At 32.1% G+C, this 20,841-nt stretch overlaps 2 protein-coding genes and 1 long non-coding RNA gene across 11 annotated transcripts in view; 2 read left to right on the top strand and 1 right to left on the bottom strand.

The window, feature by feature from the left end:
- Oseg2 (intraflagellar transport protein Oseg2) overlaps positions 1-8,499 on the top strand; it is a 17,533-nt gene extending 9,034 nt beyond the window's left edge. For 2 of the 4 annotated variants that reach the window (XM_074112417.1, XM_074112418.1), the window contains exons 21-36: positions 53-210; positions 399-543; positions 665-855; positions 1,111-1,204; positions 1,515-1,603; positions 1,992-2,138; positions 2,227-2,381; positions 2,578-2,761; positions 3,637-3,828; positions 3,927-4,044; positions 4,123-4,267; positions 4,805-5,009; positions 5,106-5,273; positions 5,510-5,725; positions 7,586-7,807; positions 8,137-8,499. In XM_074112417.1, the coding sequence (XP_073968518.1) occupies positions 53-210; positions 399-543; positions 665-855; positions 1,111-1,204; positions 1,515-1,603; positions 1,992-2,138; positions 2,227-2,381; positions 2,578-2,761; positions 3,637-3,828; positions 3,927-4,044; positions 4,123-4,267; positions 4,805-5,009; positions 5,106-5,273; positions 5,510-5,725; positions 7,586-7,807; positions 8,137-8,403 (2,696 nt within the window). In that variant the 3' untranslated portion in view covers positions 8,404-8,499. Of the gene's footprint in view, positions 1-52; positions 211-398; positions 544-664; positions 856-1,110; positions 1,205-1,514; positions 1,604-1,991; positions 2,139-2,226; positions 2,382-2,577; positions 2,762-3,636; positions 3,829-3,926; positions 4,045-4,122; positions 4,268-4,804; positions 5,010-5,105; positions 5,274-5,509; positions 5,726-6,116; positions 6,270-7,585; positions 7,808-8,136 lie in introns of those variants that run through there. The other 2 variants (XM_074112419.1, XR_012453460.1) reach the window with 2 other exon arrangements.
- LOC141446068 (uncharacterized) overlaps positions 1-20,841 on the bottom strand; it is a 29,488-nt gene that overhangs the window by 4,219 nt on the left and 4,428 nt on the right. For both annotated transcript variants that reach the window (XR_012453465.1, XR_012453466.1), the window contains exon 3: positions 6,462-20,841. This is a non-coding gene — a long non-coding RNA (uncharacterized lncRNA). The remainder of the gene's footprint in view (positions 1-6,461) is intronic.
- wde (Fibronectin-III type domain-containing protein windei) overlaps positions 13,204-20,841 on the top strand; it is a 30,898-nt gene continuing 23,260 nt past the window's right edge. The window contains exon 1 of one of the 5 annotated variants that reach the window (XM_074112425.1): positions 13,204-13,332. The gene's annotated coding sequence lies outside the window, so the exon portion shown is untranslated. Of the gene's footprint in view, positions 13,333-13,457; positions 13,580-13,877; positions 14,017-16,360; positions 16,487-18,334; positions 18,457-20,841 lie in introns of those variants that run through there. The other 4 variants (XM_074112421.1, XM_074112423.1, XM_074112426.1 and 1 more) reach the window with 4 other exon arrangements.

Below are 20,841 nucleotides of genomic sequence, written 5' to 3'. Positions count from 1 at the left end.
ATAAAATTCAATTAGGTGTTCTTCATTCAAGAGTATATTATGTGTTGTGTAGAAGTTGTAGTTCTGGAAGAAGAATGGGGTGATTATTTGGTCCAAACAAAACAATTGGATGCAGCTATCAATCATTATATAGAAGCTGGTAAAACACTAAAAGCTTTGGATGCTGCAATCGGAGCAAGACAATGGAAGAAAGCTGTTCAGATAATACAGGTATTATTTTGAATAAAAAAATAAATAATTAATCACCCTCTCCTTCAGATATACCTTCTTCCAAGATATGACATTTTAGATTTTAATAATATTGTTAAAGGAATACTAATGAGAAGACATTTTGCAACTAGCATTGCGATATTGAATTAATTTCTTTAAATAATAAATGCATTTTTCAACTGTTTTAGGTAATAGAAGATGTTTCGTTGGTATCTGGCCATTATGCTCAACTTTGCCAGCATTTTGCATCAGTCAGAGATTACCATATTGCTGAAAAATTATATACTCATGCTGAATTATACGAGGATGCCATTAAGATGTACTTTGATACGGGTTAGTTTTACATAAATATCTATTTTTTCTTTCCAACTTAAATAATTAACAGTATCATCTATTTTTTTGTGTTACAATTTAAAGATTTTCAATTGTTATAAATGATCTGTATGATATGAAGGCGAATGGGAGAAGGCACACTTTTATGGAACTCAACATATTGACGAATCCATGCTGACTGATATGTTCATGAAAAAAGCAGTAGAAATGGAATCATTAGCCAAATACAAGGATGCAGAAGCTCTTTACATACTTTGTGACGAAATAGATTCTGCAATAGCCATGTACAAAAATTTGAGACAACATGATCAGGTATTTACTTCATTGAAACCTCAAAGTAAACCTTAAAAATATTTGTCTTTATTTGAGAATTATATTTATTCATTTTTCTTGTTCTCTTCGTAATATAAGTGTAAAAGAAGCTCACAATCGTTTTTGTTTAATAAGTCTTAGATGTTCATAGGGTTCTTAGGACCCTGAGATTCAAGGAATCTCTAAACTCTAACTAATTTTACCCTAAGAAGAATTTATCAATGAACTACAATGTATCTGTTCTGTTGTTGGAAGATGCTGAGACTTGTCAAAGAGTACAGATCTGACTTGCTAAATATGACGAACTTACATCTAGCTAGGCAGTTGGAAGATGAAGGCAATATAGCTGGTATGAAATTAAAAATTATATGCAATATTTGTAGTAATACATGCTTTTAAGGAAGAGGGAGTGGTTGGACTGGCACACCAGAAGATCGAGTTGGGTTTTGCTACCTTTAGATTTTCTAGTCCTTGGAGCATTTTCAGTTCACTGTGAAATCTACAGGAAGTCGACCGTGCTCTGAGAAAGCTCCGCGTGCCAGTGAAAGCTCTATTGTTAACTTGCCTTAATAATAATCTTAATAAATGGATGATGTTCAGATGTTATTCATTATTATTATACATAATCTGATGTATGTTATTAACTGATTGTATTGCAGGAGCAGAAGAGCTGTATATAGCAGCTGGTGAATGGACTTTGGCTGTTAATATGCTGCGCTCTAACAATATGTGGGAGCAAGCTTATAAGGTTGGATCACAAGAAATCTTTATTACTTTTCATCCAGTTTTTCAAATAAAGATTCTTATCTTCTTGCCCATATAAGAGTAAGATTACCTACAACAGTTTGTGTAGCCAATCTTACAAATATTTAACATAATTTCAGTGAAATACAGAACGTGCGAAACATAATTTTTGAATAGTGATTTAAATAATTTTATTTCAGCTTGAGTACGAAGGCTAACATTTTAGGGATAATCTCGGTATTAGTTCTATAATTTGTTGTGTTAATGAAGTTATGTAGGCTTGAGTTAAAGAAAACAAAAAAAATCATTGATTTAGATATAGAATGTCTTTAATTAAATTTTATTTTGTGAGATTTAGTTAATTACTCATCTACTGAAAATTTACTACTCAGGTTGCAAGACAATGTGCAGGGGAATCAGCTTCTCAGCATGTTGCATTTGCTTGGGCAAAACATCTTGGCGGAGACTTAGCCGTTAAGCTTCTTAACAAATATGATTTACTACAGCAATGTGTGGAATATGCTTGTGATAGTAATCAAGTGAGTACATACTTTGTAACTTAATTTATATTTTTTATATAACTTTGTTTCCAAAGTATCAACATTTGTCTTATTAATTTCCTCACAGTTTGAATTTGCCTTTGAACTAGCCAAATCAGGTACGAAAAATAAACTGCCAGAAATTCATCATAAATATGCACTATTTCTAGAAGCAAAAGATGATCTAGAAGCAGCTGAAGAGCATTTTATTAAAAGTGGACGCCTGAAAGACGCAGTTATGATGTCAGTTTTATTTATTATAACTTTGGGAATTCCTCTCTTAAGTTCTAAAAAAATGTTTTAAGAAATTGAAAAAAAATTACTTATACACGTAAAGAGAATGTGCAATTTCTTTTTTTATTCAAAGCACTCACGCAAAAAAAAAAAAACAAGTTTGGCATAATTGACCAAACAGGTCATCAGTTGTATATTCTTGCAGGTACATGGATCATAAAAGATGGGAAGACGCTGAGCGACTTGCAGAGAAAGAAAATCAAGAAGAACTCACTCAAGAAGTATTATTTGCACAAGGTGTAGAGCAGTTTAAAAATAAGAATTATCAGAAATTTGAAACGCTAGCTTTGAGGGCACACAGAGCTGAATCAATCATTCAAATGTATAAGGTAATTGTTCCCTCTCACTATACTAGTTGTTCGGTATTTTTAGTTTTTATGAAGGTGAAATAAAAGAAAAGCCTAATAATTTGTTTTTTTTTAATTTAATTTTCTTCAAACTAGGCATTCTAATTGAAAAAAATTACATTAGGACACTATTTGTCACTTTTCCATTAAATGCCATTTTGTTTATGTCTGAAACATTATCCTTTGTGAGTCAGAGAAAATTAAATGTAAGTAAAATTCCAAATTTGAAGCAACTAGGTTGAGTAGAAGTGTCATTTTTCTGAATAAATTTTTCAGTTTTTAGCAATTTTTTAATAGTTCCAATGGATTTCTTTCTGGTGTACTTGCAACACTCATTACATCGCATATGGGTCTATTAATTTTATTTGGAACATTTTATCAGAAAACTTTAATTAGTGTTAAGTAAATTCATTGAAAAATTTGGAAGTTGTGGTTTATCATCAAACAACAACAAGGTACTTTGTACCTTGAGTCGCAGTCTGTCTGTGTAGGGCAGTCGGTCATGTGAGTTGGGCTAGTGAGTGCGTGTTTAAATCATATCATATCAGGAGTATACTCCACTATCATTTTTGAATTATTGTTTAAACCAACTGTAACTTTGTAAATTGGATATCCATTGAACTGTAACGTATGTTGAACTAATTAAACTATATATCAATTTATTTCTTAAACATTTTCTGATCAATCAAAATAATTTACTAAACAATTAGGTAAATTGCGGTCAAAGAATGTCATATGAGGGTTAACACTAGATGTGTAATATGAATTAAAAATTAATTTTTTCGTTCTCCGCTGTAGATTTTTAATAAGCTCTGTTACTAACAATGAATCTGGTACATATATTTTTGAATTCACAGGAAGCTAGTATGTGGATGGAAGCATTGCGCGTGTGTAGGGACTATTTGCCAACCAAACTACCATCTTTGCAAAGTGAATATGATAGAACCGTTGGAAGTAGAGGTGCAAAAGATGTTGGACTGTTGGTCTCAGAGGCAAGACAATGGGAGTCCTCAGGGCAATATTACACTGCAGTAAAATGTTATCTGAAAGTAAGTCACTATTTTTAAAAACACTGTTTGTCGATGAAATCTAATTTAAAAGATTTTAATGACTATCAAAGGCTGAAATTTATTTTTTTTTTAACCAGGTGAATAATTCTAACTGCCAAGATACGTCAACCATTGTAAAAGCATTAAGTGAAGCAGCAAGAGTCACGAATAATTATTTGGATGGAGAAGAAGCCGTTGAGGCAGTCAAGGAATTAGGTTCGAAGTGTTTTTTTTTATATGATCATAAAAGGCAGGTGTAATTAAATTTTAACAATCTTTCAACGTTGTGTTTAGGAAATAGACTAATAGAAGTTAAACAACATAATATGGCTGCTCAACTTTATCTCGGTGTAGATATGATTAAGGAAGCTATTGATGCTTTAATTGCAATTGAAGAGTGGCAGAAAGCGTTGAAGATTGCTAGAGAATTGGAACCAAGGTAAAAAACTATGCTACAAAGTACATTTCATTTGATTATAAGGAATCTGCAGGGCTGTGGAACATATTTTACTATTACTATAATCTGTTATCTTTTATAAACTAGCTATTTCTTTCAGCAATTCAATTAATTAAATTTATCCAAAACTTTCAAATGTCTGTTTTGACTCACAATTAGATAATAGCTATAGTGTTGATAAATTTTCTCACATTATTTACAAAGAATGTTAGATTTCTTCTCAACAATTCAGATACATTACTGTTTATTTAAAAGCTTTATTTAAAAACAAATTCTCTAGGCAGGATGTGTTTAAGTGGTAATTTGTTGGGTCTTTCTCCTTATTTGATTTCTTTTTCTTTTGAACTTGTTAAGTTTGCAATAAGAACTGCTTCCAACAAAACATGTTTATTTGTTACTTAATATGCTATCATCCCAGGCTTGTCAGTGGTTATTAATCATACGTCATTTCTACTTTTAAATTACTATTTAAACTGATTATATGACGTGAGTTAACTATTAATTAATTATTGATTTAAGGTATGAACCTTATATAGAATCAAGATATAAACAATCCTTAAGATCACAAGGTCGAGCTGATCAATTGGCAGATGTGGATATAGTTTCTGCGTTAGATCTTTTATGTGAGCAAGGCCAGTGGAATAAAGCATTGGACGTAGCGCGCGGACATGGAGGAGGAATACTTAACAAATACATTGCGTTATATGCTACTCATCTTATTAAGGTAAAAGAAATAGTTGTTGAAACAAAGGAGATTATCAGGCATCAGTCATAATAATTGATAATTTGCGGGGAAAATTTAGGACGCTCTATTTTTCAGACAGGAACTACAGTGAAAGCTTTAGACTTATATTCCCAACATCCACCTCCGGCAGTACCTCAGAACTATAATATTTACAGAAGAATTGCTTTAGATATCATGTCAACTCATAGAAGTCAAGAAACTTACAGATTGTGGGCAAAACTTAGAGACATGTTTTACCAGCTGGTATGTTAGTTGAATTTGTAAGAATTAAGACTTTAAAAAAATTATTACATCTAAGAAACAATATTTTTAGAGTTCATTTTCCCAGAATGATAGGAATATAAAAGTAATCAAGAAGTACATATTATTATATTCAGTAGAATTTGTAAAAGTCTTTCTCGAACAAATATTTTGCAACCAAAAACTGAGTTTATAATTACTAAGTGATAATTACTAATAGTAAGTAACTGGAATTTCAGACTGAAGCTATGAATTCTACATCAGATTCCGGGACACCGATCCAGACAGAGTTCGAAACATTAATGATAATTAGTCATTACTACTGCATCCGATGTGTTGCAAGACAATTGCCTAATCTTTCGGAAATAGCCGTCAAAATATCTATTGCTTTACTTAGGTATTCTGATATTATTCCAGCAGATAAAGCTTATTACGAAGCAGGCATTGATTGCAAGGTAAATTTTATAAACTTTCCAGTTCTCTTTTATACAAATCGTTCCAAATTTTGTTTTAAGGATTTTAAATTTAAAAACAGGGATTAATAAATGGTAGACAAATTCAGCTGCATTAATCAATGAGTTACATATAATCTGAGTTTATATGCAAGAAGTCTAAAGGAGGTTCCGAAATGTTAGGTTATGTTACACTACCCTTATTTTTCAACATACAATATACTGTCGGTAGAATTCTGTTTCTTTCATTTTAGATTATTGTGTGTTCATTTTGTATGCATCATTTATTATATGAGAAGAAATAATTTTAACTGTATTGCGGTGAAGTTAGTTACACTGTTAATTCCATTTTATTTGTAAAGTGAACAATCGGTATCCAGATAATTTGTTACAGATGTTATGTAGACAATCATTTAAAAAGATAAAAATGATCATAAGTAGAAGACAAACTCAGGATACATCATCCTCAATTTGCGAAAAGACTACTAAACAAAGTACTATTTGTAATTTTTAAAAAAATCACTTTAATGGAAGGAAAAATGGAACTGTAAGTAGGAGTAAATTCAAGCTTAAAAATTTTCTGGGCTATAGTATTCAAAGTAATGCAGCAAAATGTAATTAAGGTTCTACTTCTTATTCATTTGGTATAATTACGTTAACTTAAAGTTTTCTGGATTTCACTACTTTTAATGTAAATAATAATTATGATAAATTTTGGATTAACTTCTCAGTGGCCTACCTTTTTCATCTGTTGGACAATTTTGTAAAATTGTCTCCTTAACTTCACAGTCTTCTAAGAGTCTGGCTAATTCATCCATTATTTTTTGTTCACTTGCTTCACTGAACTTTAGTCCGAACCTTAGTTTAAAAGTGACCTGGGAATAACATGCGTAAAATAAAAATAAAAAAGTTTCATTTAACTGAACTGGATAAAAAAACCGATGGTCACCAGTAATAGCGTGCGTATCTATCTAATTTCGAATTTTTAGATTGCTTTAAATAAAATGTCATTTTCTAAGCAGGAAACAGATTGTATAGATGAATCATATTATGAAGATCTTTTTTTTTTTACACCACCAATAACCGTGCTGAATAAGCGATAAGCAACCATTTATATTCAGTTTATAAGTGACGTACTAGTTGAACAATTAATTTATTAACGGATAATTTTTTTTTGTTTTATTTTTCAACACTTAAAATTTTAATACATTAATAAAATAATAATATAGAATTAAAAATTAATATTGCGTTAATTAAATTAATTTTTTTTTGCCAAGTGTAGATAGCCCCACTTGTGCAATATAATTTATTTTTACAACTTGTTGCTTCCTTTTCATATTTTTTTTCTTTCACTTAACAACAAATAGTTCTTGAATTTAATTTTTTAATTTATTAATTTCTTTTAATATATATATAAGTGACAGTTTTAAAATAATATAATTTACATTCCAAATATTCTGAAGTGTAATTTTAGTGCGACGGTTTAGCTTCAGTGGTTAGTGCATTGGATAACCAGGCGGCATTCCGGGTTCAGATCTATCTGCCTGATTTCAGATCAGCCAATCAGCTGACTGATCAACAACTTCTGATAAAGGAAGAAAATCAGAAACTTGGTCCAAAATAAAATAAAAAATGCGTATTACGAAGGATAAAGTTTGTTCGAAAAAGTTTTATTAAGAATGTTTTCTTTTCCATGCATGCATCTATTTGTTAGATATACATTAAGCGTCTGAAAAAAGATGGGTGATTATTTATTTAATTTGTTTACTTCGGAAACTCAGTATTTTTAACTCTTTGCTGTTAATCAATTTTTTGATATCACATTAAAAGAAATTCAAGAAATATACTTTTTCCTTTTTCCAGGAGTCAGGAATGTCAAGTGATGCGTTCGTTTTCTTAAATCATTGGTTGGATGTAGTTGAAGTTATGGAAGAAGGTGAAGGTACTGTCGATTATTCAGAACTTGTATCAACTGATTTTCCTCAGCAGGTACCACTTCCTGAAAAGAGACATATTTCTGATGGAGATATGGAAGCTGTGAGAGATTGGGTTTTGACAGTATCTATGGACAGAAACATTGAAACGGTTTGTATACTTGAGATATATATATCTTTTTTAGAGTATTTGATACATATATTCAATATTGTTTTGGATATTAGATTCGAAGATGTAATTTCATACTTCTTTCAACAAAATCATTCGATAATTAATAATTTGGAAGCAAAATTTCCTTTACTTCCCTGTGCTCTACTTGTTAGAGAATGAAGTAATCGGGTTGTTCTCTATTTTGAGACTTCACCGGAGAATACAAATCTTAGATTTTAATTCTTATTTTTAGTTAATTCGGCTTGACAGTAACATTTTTGTATATTGTTTAAAGTATCGTCAATTAATTGATTAGATTTTGTTCTTAGGCTCTTGGTACAGATACTCGAGGTGTGTATCCAGCATCACTTACAGGTCTTTCAGGACCTCCTGCTATCCCTTGCTTGGTGACTGGTTATCCGATTTTAACCCAACGGCCGGTTTCATTCAGAAGGCCTGGTGCTGCAGCCAATCCATCTGATTGGTCGAGTATTACTATGGCCCACAGAATGGTTCCAAACAACACCAACCTTGGAGATATACTTACATTTGTTACTAAGTGGGCCGGGCCGTCTGCAAATCAATCTGTCATTTAAAGATAGTAAGTTTTGTAAGCACATAAAATATTATAAATAGACGGAAAATGTAAATGCAACTTGTAAAAATAAAAAATTACGAAATGGTTCAAGTAAGATCTTAAAACATATTATTTATTGTAACAGTATAAAAATCTTTTGTTTGTTTTTTCTTTTAAAGTAAAAATCTTTAATAATTTATTTTAACGCATGCACTTAAAATGAATTATTAAAAGAAACTCTATTGATTTGGATTGGAATAATTATTTATGACTAACAGTATTTACTCATGTTGAGGAACATAACTGCTGTAAGTTTGTAAGAACAAATACTCGAACAATAGCAGAGAGTTTTTGTTTATTGTTTGTCCCTCTTGTGTCCATTCTGGATCAATGTTTATTATTTATATTTAATTAAATTTATTTAGTTGCGGAAGTTCAACAATCTGAACATTTGTTTTTGAACATTCACATCATCAGGAACAAAACTTTAAAGTGCTGGACAGAATTTTTGAGTAAAACTACATTCCATCTGCAATTAATAGCATCTTAAAAATAGATTACGTACTTGGCGAGGACAGCTAAGGAATTTATTGGCGATTTGTTGTACTTTTATCCTTTTGCTTCTGGAAAGAAAAAAAAAAAAAAAAAACAGGATGGACAAAAGGTGGAAGACTGTTTGCATGTCATCGAATATATGTTTTAAGAAGATTTGCCAAGGAATTTTCACTTCGAATGGTTGATTTCTCAATCGGGCATTTATCACCAATAAACGATACTTAATTTGAATTATTTCATTTTTTGGAATGTGTTTTACATAAATTAGTTAGAAAATAGGACTTGCTTTCATCTTTACTTTAAGGATGAAGAATATCTTTAAACTGATAAAATTGAATACTAGGATAATGCAGTGAAGTGCGCTAGTAACCTCTCTATAGGTAGGTAACAATGTTGTAGCTAATCACATTACATCTCTTAGCTCTACGCGTTGTATTATCACTAAAATCTTTTTTGTGTATAATGCATAAAATACTGTCTGATCAAGAAGATTGCCATTGAAGAAATATTGGTAAGCTTGTATTGATGTAATCCAGCCTAACAACTTTTGAGCACATCATAATCCGCTCTTCGGATTTCCATACCACGCTTTTTTCTTAAGAACATCTGCAATCTTCTCTATATTCTCATCGATGCAATAGAACCGTAAGAACAAATGGAATGAGTATCGAAAAAAAAATGTATTCCTTAACTTGGTTAGTTTTTAGTCTTCGTTCAATACCGTAAATATTTCAAGTGATGCACTGCAATATTCCAGAACTTTGGACTTTTAAGTGTTAAATCAATGCATAAGCTACATTGCTGGTCGCTTGCAAATCGACGAGAGATTACTTCTTCACCGGCTGAATTATTTGTAGCTGCAAAACTGAAGGCAAAGTGATGTGAAGCGCTCATTCTCACAGTCTGTTCTCTTGTGATAGAAGCACGGTATCAAAATATGAAAAATCCGTCCAACTCATTCAGTAAGCATCCATTGATGCTAATCAGACTTGGCATTCCTTGTTCTTATTGATAAAGCATAACTAATTTATCCCACTTCAAATTCTACTATTCAGGCTTTCAGAATCAGTCTAATGGTAATCCTTTAGAAGTATAATGTCTGAAAGAGCAACAAACCTATAAGCGGACATTTCTTGAAAGGTTATTTTTTCCCGCACCAATTTGCGAGAAATCTTAACACTCCATTGTGTTGTTTCTAGTTAATGAAAAATAAAATTTTGCGTCTGACGGTAGACACTTCCAATCGAGCTGTGGTGTTTTTAACAATCTGCTGCTATATTCTTTGGATCTGCTAGAATCCAATGCTATGTAAGACTAATTACAATTTAATTATGTGTATTTTTTGGTACACAATTCCCTATAGTATATAGACATATATGTAGTATTACTACTTTCCGTTGGGGTTACACCATTATTTATGGTTTGAGGAAAAGTCGATAGACTTCAACAGTGAGACATAATTTATCATTTAGAAGTTTGTATTTATGGCTAAAATTTTAAATACCCGATACTGGTAGGCACACCGATTTCAAAGAGGTGCGGTGATGCATTCTCGGCCTAAACTAGCGGAGCGTAGTAATCATTTCGTACGTTTGACATCTTCTATCTCGAAAAAAAAAAGCTCTCTTCCTTCACCATTCTGTTGAACTATTTCGTCCGTGTTCAAATTTCTTGAAAGCTTATAATAGTTCACATTTTGTCCATTACTTATACTAGCATTGACCTAGGTGTAATAGAGCAGCCTATCAAGAAGACTTCTGGTCGAACTCTAATTTTGAGACAGCCGAGCCTCAATGAAATAAGGTTAATCTAGCAATTTAAAAGTGGTGGGTTACACATAAGATTGTTGGCGTACATAACTATGGAACAAGTAATAAATACACGAGATAAACGTGATTTTGATCGGTCTGTCATACATCTTTTCGGCTCCACTATTTTAATGGTTAGATTGGATTCTGCGAAGGTTCGCCTGACACCTACCCAGAGAATTTATATGGCAACAGTTATTCCTCTAGTTGTTATACCTCCAGTCTTGTCTGTTTAACTGGATTTAGGGAATCAGGTGAGAGATTTCTGGACAAACTGTTAAGGCTGAATTTGTCTTCCCTGAAGCCAAACTAGCCTGTCACACGAACACAATGCGTGCAGTGATGTTTTATCTTCTTCCTGGCAGAATCTACTCGAGACTGCCCTCTCCCAAGTCCAAGGCGTTGCATGTGTTTATTCAATCTACAATTGGCTAGTGAAAATGCCTACGATCTACTGTCCAGTTAAAATTTACCAATTAATAATTTCATTTATCCATATTTTTATAAAGCAAAAAGAGAAAACTAACCACGAATTTATGTCAAAACTTGATACAAAAATCATTTATGGTTCGTATGAAGATCATTCTTTACTTATATTTCATCTGATAGGATTTTTTTTTTTTTTTAGAAAGATCAAATACTAACACTTAACGAGGACATTGTTCAAGCCACGAGTATTGGTCGCAACTCGATGGCCAAGATAACTTGAAGATTTGAAAAATGGTGAGTCGCTTTTGCCAAACGACTATTTTAAGCATCATCCAAAACGTCAGTAGAAATAAGGTCCAGTAAATTCATGTAAGTCACTTATGTGAAATTAAATACCTCTACAAATAATTTCATGCAGTTCTAGCATGATGACATTAGACGCTTGTTACGTATTTTCACAATAACCACTACCTGGTTTCTGTAAACAATTCCATTATTTTGCATTATGAACTCTTATTCTCTCTTTATATTCAAGAATTCTACCATCCCACATTTAGACGAGTTCTTGATTGTAGGTATTAATTACGATTTTCCCATAACAATTTGGTGGGGGCAATTTCTGAATATTTACGAATTCTATTGAATGTATGCTTTTTCTAAAAAGTGTACCTTGGAACTGTTCGCACTCACATTAGCTAAAGTCATCCAGAATTCTTATGAATGTATATATTATTATTTTTCTTAACCATATTTTAGCTTTTATTATTAGGATAAGTGAAAACCATATTTTATTGCTTAAAAATTAGAATTCTTTATTACTTCTCAAGTTTCAGGTTCCCTTTTTACCAATTTAAGGTTATGTTACAATTTAGGCGTGTTCCTTACTGTTAGGCAATTTAACCCTCTACGGTATTCCTCCAAATAAGGCTCTCTGAAAAGTTCAGAATCAGTAAGAGTTCTAGGTATATTCTCCTCCAACATTTGATATCTTCTCAGGAATCTGAATCCTTTTTGAACAACTTGCAAGTCTGGCAGAAGATGAATTGGACTCTCCTCCACTTTCGTAAAAAATTTCAGTTGCACAGCTTTTTCAGTTTTTCACCGACTCGGCAGTGCATCTTGAGAAAACTTAGGATAAGCTGCTTGTAACTTTAATTGCCAAAAGATTAATGAAGCTCGATCAGAGCGGAATGTACGTTTAGTTTAGTCGTATGTGATTCCGTTATTGGTATATTCCATTTTAAGAAATCACAAAAATAATCCTTGCTCTAACCACGATTCTATTACCTCAATTTGGGCGGACCAAATTGAATTGTCGATAATGCCCTGTCAAATCCTGCAACGTTTCTAAACTTCTGGACAGTAATTAATGGTTCGGCGATTCCGTCTCTTCTTTTTTAAATTGTAAAATTATTTTTATGGAACTAAAACTGATCTCATTTCACTGGCTGATTTTGACCCCCTCCCCCTTAAGGGAAGAGATAAGTGGTTAGCACGGGTTCGAATCCAGCTGCTGGCCCTTAGATTTTCTTTTCCTAGGAGCTTCTTACAGTTCATTGCCCGGTGATGGGCAGTGTTGTCTGTAACGCAAGAACACTGTCCGGAGGCCGGCTGTACACCGAATAAAAGTTCCAAGTGCCATTAATCTAAGATGTTGATGCGCCTTAAATACAAAAGAGAACCTCTACCCTTTTATCTTTCAAAAAGTTTAGTACCGAAAGGAGTTGCCAAACATTCTTGTGTTTCATTTCTCTGATAACCTAAGGATGAATGCGCTTTTCAGGTATTAAATAATAATTAAGCGACTCTAATTTTGCTTTAAATAAAAAACCGGCTGCAACCATCTAATGAAATTAATGGCACATCAACGAGATAAATGTTATATTGCTTGATCAGGTTCATGACATGATTGTTTTATACATAATGATGCACGTTTGTTTTGTGTGTGGACCGAAAATGACCTTGCTTCAATGGTTTGATGTTATAGTTTACCCTACAATTCATTAATAACCTCCGTCTGATTTTAGGATCAATGCTATTGAAAGAATGAATCAATTTTACAAGCCTTTTTTACTTTTCATTGGTGCTTTTAGCAAAGATTCCAGAATATAAATCCAAACGAACAGTCAGTCATAGGAGAGAAATCACAAATCCAAGTAAGTAAACTGTAAAACTTAATTTAACCGGAATTTCTTTTGGAAAAACTGATGTTAGAAGAAAAATATTAATATTTCACTGAGTTTATTAACCATTTACCTTAAGGATGAAATACATAAGTGAACAGCCATATTTGTCACGTGACCTTGAGTGCATAACAAGTGACAAGCGAGCCCTTGTATGCTTTTGTAGAACTAAAACTGTTTTTGTAAGTGAAGCAGAAAGTAGCTGGAGGAACTTAGTGAGGTATAAACCATTTTTTATAACTGAATTAATAATTTTATAAACCCATGCCTTCGTAGATGACACATTTATTGAAATCACCAAACAAATATCCGTAAATGAGGTGAAGCATTGCTGTAATTCTACTTCGTTCATAATTTAAAACAGCATATCAGCATTATTTCACCCGAACCATATTTATTAGTACAAACTTATTCGTATGACTGTAAATAAGACATTTTGAACATACAATATGTAGATAATAAACCTAACCTATAAGGTTGTTGAATCCAACTATTCGTTAAACAGACGAACAGCTGGTTAAGTTATCGAAATAACGATCATTTTTTATTTACTTTGTTTTCAATTGTGTAAAAATTATTTTCTTTCGGTAACGAAGAGCTACTTAGATTTTTAGGACAATCAGATTCCCCCCACTTTGTTCAGTTTCAGTCATTTATGTAAGTTCTATTTATTTATTGAATTTTATTCGCTTTTTTTTTTTTTTAGTTTTCATAGATTTATGAATTTTACAATTTATTGTTTCGCTCATTAAAGAAAATGGCGTAAATTACATCCCACCTTACATTATGCAAATTACATAAACAATTATCCTTTGGTTTGTCTATCTTTGGTCAGTGTATAAATTTATCATTATTGTTATAAAAAAATAAAAATGGCTGTTGCCTATCATTTATAATAAGCAATAATTAACCGAAACAGAAGTATTTGAAATACGTTTATTGTCAGTTTAGTAAGATTTCGGGGTCATGTTAAGTTTTTCGATTATTATACATTTCAAATTTAGAAGCAGTTTGTGATATTTTAAGTATTTCAGCAAAACAAAAAAAATAAATAACATATTTTTACTAGAAAAGAATAATTTAAGAAGAAAACACAAGGTTTGTTCTCTAGTTCAGTAACTGGTTCATAAGTCATTATTAAGAGGTTAACTTAGTTTTGCCAATGAGCCACTAGAGGTAGTTTTTAAAGTTTTTTTTGGTAAAAATGGGAACGTAAAATATTTTTTATGTAAATTTAGAAAACTGTTTCAAAAATTCGACAAGTTCTTATTAATTCTTCTTAAAAAAATAATTCGAGAAGTTGTAAAAAATATAGAAAAAACAAAATTGACTATATGCGGAATGATCTTGTTATTTTCTTTGTTCAGTTTTTGGAGGCTTTGCCTTTGTTTATTTAGAAATTTCTTCCAAAAGCTGCAATGGGACAAAATTATCACCTTCTGCCGATCGTACAGACTTTTCAAGAGAGGAGAGGAGTGCTAGACAGATTTGTGTGCTGTTTGGGGAAAAAGATCGAAAATAGATTTCGTTCGACATTTGCATCGTGGCGTAGATGCCTTATTGTTTTGCACCTCCCTTCTTGAAGAACGGACCCAATATTCTTATATCATTTCCAGCATCTAATAACCCTATTTAAAATTTTGAGAGCGATATTGTTGTAAATTTCAAAGAGGCAAATGGTTGTGAAATACTGAAACAAAAAAGACTTGAAATTTGTCGTGGGACAAAAGACTCAAAAACTCTGTAACCTACCTTATGGCATTTGCTACAGTTTCCAGTAATAAATTGCCTCCTGTACTTTTTATGTCGATGAGATTATGAGCCTGGGATTACCTGAAAGCTAGTTACATCTTGGATATGATAGTTTATTGATAGATCTGAATCATTCAATTTCAGTCATGTTCTACTAGCTATTAAGTCCTGTGAAGTTAATTAAAAGCAGTGTTAGTACCGCCTGGTGGTATATTCTGATATATTTTGGTACGTATATCCGGCGCGAAAATAGTCGTAGCAATGATGAGTGAAACTCTACTCTAGGCTGACGAAAAAGTTCATTATTAGTCACTCCACGCGTAATTTCACCACGGAATTGTAACAACATAAATGAATGCATAAATCTTCTGTGCCTGTTAATGTCCCAGATATGTCTTCCATGAAGAGCGACACTTGTTGGCATTTCTTGTCTGTGTCAGATGAGTTCTGTGCTTTGGGAGGGGGGGAATCTCTTTTATAAGTTACCCAGGGGTTCTTTTCAAGCAGGAGTAGAGAATTCAAACTAGAAGCAGGTATCAGGGGTATGCCTCAACAAATCATAGAATCGCTCACTATGCAACCTCCATGATAAATATTTCATTTCTTCTACAGTTTATCGGGATATTTTTTTTTTCGGCTGATAACTAAGAAAAGTTCAGTGAGATATTTGGTGCCAAACAGAACTACCAAATTATAAAGTTCCAGCAAATTTTCGCTTATGAGCTATTTTGTTCATACTTCTACCATTCATGGAATTCATAAAAAAAATCAAGATATAATTTTTTAGTTTATTCTGGCCGAAAAATATGGTACTTATACAAAGTTCCTGTTGAGCTATATAGAACAAAAAAAAAAAGAAGGTTAATTACCTTTTCATGACCCTACCTGCAAAGATAAAATTACGATCAAAGTAATTGTTGAGATGGGGATCTCGGAAAGTTCAAGCTTTGAAGTGATTTCGAAGGCAGAACACAAATGCGGTCACGTCATTGTCCTTGATCCAGAATTGGTTTAGGGAATTTTGATATTGGTTAGGCTTTCTGTGCTTGGGAGAGATTGTTTTTTTCTCTATCTTTCGAATGATTAATGTTCCTTATCCGTAATTGATAGGAATTGTTCTAATGCTAAACTGGGGAGTGATTATAACGAAGGTTTAACGAATGAAAATATCAAGCTCAAGTCAAACACAAGTACTAGGTAGGAATTATAAGTGTGACGTTGCAATTGTTATGGCGGCAATTGAAAGTTGCGCGCGCCCTCTCGGTTGTATTCACGGGTATTGACCTGTAGTTTACAAAGCTTAAGGCTTCTTTGGAGGATTCCAATTTTGTGTTATTCTCTCAAGTTTTTTGACGATTTAGCAGCACCTTTCTAGGTATGCTTTTATTTTTTTAGTTTTATTTATTGTATTTAAATTTTTAAAATTTTGCTTGAACTTCAATTCAATCAAACACCTCAATATTTTCATATTATAAACCAAGTTTAAATAACTTAAAGGAGGCAGAAATTGCGCGCGCAGCTATGACAATAATTGTAAACAAAGTGTAGGTTTCCTTTATGAAATGACTGATAATAACCCAACAGTCAACGTTCTGTCAGCCATATTTGTTTGTTTTATTTTGTTTGTGGGTCTATAATGATAACATTGGGAGCAACTAATGAATGCTATGAGGTTATACTATTAAATTGGCCTTTCTTCTTCTTATGTTTTTATAGCAGTGCTAGTTTCTAAAATTGTGGACATTTTCTTATTTAATTCGATTAGATAAGTTGAATTAGGTCTTGATAAACTACTTTAATTTATAACTGACTAGCTAGGCATACCTGTGCATTATTTATCTTTGAACTACTAGGCAATTTTTTTTATAATCATGCTCCCCACACGTTTATACGCGATGTTAGCGAATGTTATATTAAACAGATAGCACTCATAACTCGAAGATTCTTCAAAATAAATATATTGTTATTGAGCAGGTTGATATATAACAAGATAATTATTGTTTTTAGAATCTACGAACATAATTACTAAGTTGCATCATAACTTTTATTAAAATTTAACGTACAAGTAAGGAACCTAAAAATTGTGATAACCATTAGGTCATAATCGTAATACGCCTCGTATGTATAGTAGTTTTATAATTAATTATGATAGTTTGTTCGTCATTTATAGTATTTTTGATCAGATCAAGTTAATAATAGTATAATAAAATCGTGCATCAAACACCATAACGGCTAACTTAAGTAAATTTTTGTTAATTGGTTAATAAAAATGCACCCATAAAATAAGTTGCAAAACTTCTTAGTGGATTACAACCAGTTTAAATTGTCACTCACTATCACTAGAATTCGCTTTGAGGGAATGTAATATTAAGCCATTGGCCGCTTTCTGCCGACCAGAAAGATTGTTAGGAACATTTTGCGAAGCAAGGAATGATTGCAGAATTTAAAGTGCCGAATAGTTTTAAGTTGTCCGCAGCAATTTCATGTGTTTGAACATTATCAGAGGATTCCAAGGAGCTACAGAAATCTTTCCATGTAATAGTGGCGTAGATTTTTCAAGGTCAACATCCATGAAGAGTTAGTTCTAAAAAGTGTGAATTACAATGTTAAAGGACGATGATGACAGAAGTGAGAAGAGGAATTGGTATTTAGCATTTATACTATGAAATGTTGAAGTATTATTGAGATTAATACATTTTCAAGTTTTTTCTGCTAAAAAAAAGAATAGACAGAGCAAAATTTCTGCATAAATTTAATGGCTTAATTTGTGTTGAAGGAATTGATTTGTAAGATTAGCGCGTTACATACTATTTTTGGTTACAAAGAATAAATATACTGCGCGAAAATGTTGGGTGTCATGAAGACTTATCAAAACGCAACACGCCACTGCGCTTGCAGACATACCTTGTCATCTTATTCTAAAGTGAGTCCCACTAATTTTAATTATTAGAATGATTGCTTCATTTCTACAATAGAAATGTCATAATATGGCTAGTTCTCGAAATGTTCGTACTCTATCACTTGTCGATTTGAAAAAAAAAAAAATCTGGTTCGGTTCGTTATCGGTTTTCTGAGTACAACACGATGGTATTTTATAATATACAATTGCCAATTCTTAAGATAAAAAAATGTATCTCAAAACGTTTTAGTTTCTTATCTGTTATCTTTTTTTTTGTGTTAACAATTACACCGGCGTTGTTTATGCTCCATTTACTTTTTAGGCATCACGGAATAATATTTACTTCAGCATTATCTAATCCATTATTTCTTTCATCCAACATTCACTGAAGTTTATGGAGAACATAATGCGATGGGTAATTTGTGAGAAGAACTTGTTCATATGAGGTGAATACAATGTTATTTAATCTTCATTGTTTTTATTTTCCACATTAGTTACCCATAATAATAGTGCTTTGTTAATGATAGGAATTATGAAGCAATCTAATAGAAAGCTAGTTTATTCCGCGAAGAAAGCACATCAACAATATTCATATATTTTGGCGGCTAATGAATTGAACAGAGTTTCTTTACTGTAGTACAAACGTGTCTTGATTACACGTAATACCATCGTCAGTAAATCGAAAGCGTTACTTTATTCTAGTTAAGATAATTCTTGCTGAGCGTGAGCGAAAACTACCCATGAGAATTTGAGAACCGTTATTTTTCTAAACCTCTGAGCAAGCAAGGTCGTGAATGTCAGCCATCTTGAATTCTAACCATTGATTGTCGGAAATTGGGAGAGGTGAATGTTGATTATAATAACCTGCATGCCGCCAACGTATAAATTTCCCCAAAAATACCATTGGCTTATTGTAATTTATATTATAATATTTCTCTTTTAAATAAAAAGTAACCAAGAATAAGGCCAACAATGCGTAATGATGAAAATTATTAGGTCCCAAAATTTTTGTACGTAACGTATAATCTTGAGTACCTGATATCCCGATTGGGAACGAGTTTGTTTCTTTGTTTTCTTTCTCTTCGTACTATTGATTTCGAGTCTTCGCCGGAAGTAGCCTTCTGAATTCAAAAGCAGTTTTTTTTTTTAAAGATCGTTACATCCATCCCCACTCCTTTTTTGGGGTCCAAAATCATTTAGATGGTTTCAAGCTCCGCTTTAAAAATATAAAAAACTTTTTTTGTTACTTATATTAGCTCTAATTTAATCAAATGATAAGCTATAATTAAAAAAGTGTGAAAAATCCCGGGTGAGATCTGAGGATTAAAAATTTACAAGTGCCAGCTGTGCAATAAGTGACCAATGACCTCACACCAAGCGGACGAACATTTTTTTTTTATTTTTAGCTTTAGTTTAGGTGGCTTTTTAAAATAACATAGTAAACGGCTACCATTAAGTTAACCTTTCTTTGGCATTTCTAATTTCTAAGAGAAGGAAAATTCGTTTAATTAACTGGCATAAAGCATTTACTTTTCTCTTCTAAAGTGTTATTATGTATTTTTTTTTTGTCTGATATGCGACATCTTTCTTACTTTAAGCAGATGGTGTTCTTCAATTAGTTGCTATAAAGTTATACCCAAAGACATTTTGTATTAGTGAGTTTCGGTACGATTTATCTTTCGAACGAAGAAATGCTGCAATGTCTAAACATAAAAACGCGGTTCTTACTTCCACTTAATCCAACCATTTTAATAATCAACACAGTCTCGCAAGTTAATTATTGAATATTGAATATAACTGTCGACTGAGAGGTTATTGAAGGTTATCTAAAATTCTATAAGAAATGAAGAATCACTAAATTACTACGAGCGGTAGAAGTTGAATCTCCTTTCACTTTTTTTTGGAATTACTTTCTGGAGGAATTTCACTAATAACTGTTGGCCAAGTAAAGTAATTACTTTTTCGTTAAAGCCGTAATAGTTTTTTTCAATGTTTAATTCTTTTAAATTCTGTTCGATAATTCATGTTTTTAAAGTGATTACTTTCTATAATAAAAATTATAATGATTAGTTCAATAATATATTTGGCCTAATTAGAAGTTCGGTACTTAAAGAAAATTATTCTACAAATAGTCATATTCCATTATCACCTGTTGTGAATTGCCTTCCAGACTAAAACAATTCGCGCCCTGCCCTACCTCTTGTTATTTTGATTTCAACTAACCTATCGATGTTTCTATGTTCGATATAGAATAGTATTAAGAAATCTGTTAAGATGGCAGACATTCCAAGATAATGTGACTTTTTACATTGATTGTCTTGCCGATTCTGTTTACACTCATCTATTGTTCTGCTGATATACTTATCAACCAATTACAAATTTTCATTCTTTTTAAATTTTTCATCATCAAAAGATAAATATTTTGAAAAATGTATTTCCAGAAACTATTCTAATGCAATTTAATCATTTTTTCGTCATTCTTCCAAAAATTCGACCTTCTGCTTGTGGCGTTTGGTATCGGGATTTCATGCACTTGACTAATGAGATTGTTAGTTCTGAGCATTCTAAATGCACTGCCAGCTATATTCTAGTCAACCAACACTCGTATCGTCTCACAATGAACTGTACCCAAAGAAAATCTAATTACAGCAAGCTAGGCTCTAACCCGAACCTCTACGTTCTGAATCCTCTGTGATAATTTCTTCTCTTTGAAAGTATTTTGATTGTGTGAGTAAGGCGTGATGGCCTATTAATGTTAGGAAATTATTATTCCAGTTTCATTGCTAAAACCCTGATCTTATCTCCTGGTCATGATCATTCTAATTCCTTTC

The sequence above is a fragment of the Rhodnius prolixus genome, unplaced genomic scaffold (genome assembly GCF_049639745.1).
Source record: "Rhodnius prolixus isolate KJV_2025 unplaced genomic scaffold, Rpr scaffold_1, whole genome shotgun sequence".
NCBI lineage: Eukaryota > Metazoa > Arthropoda > Insecta > Hemiptera > Reduviidae > Rhodnius > Rhodnius prolixus.
The sequence above is the reverse complement of the archived record's forward strand: the minus strand, read 5'-3'. Positions and strand labels throughout refer to the sequence as shown.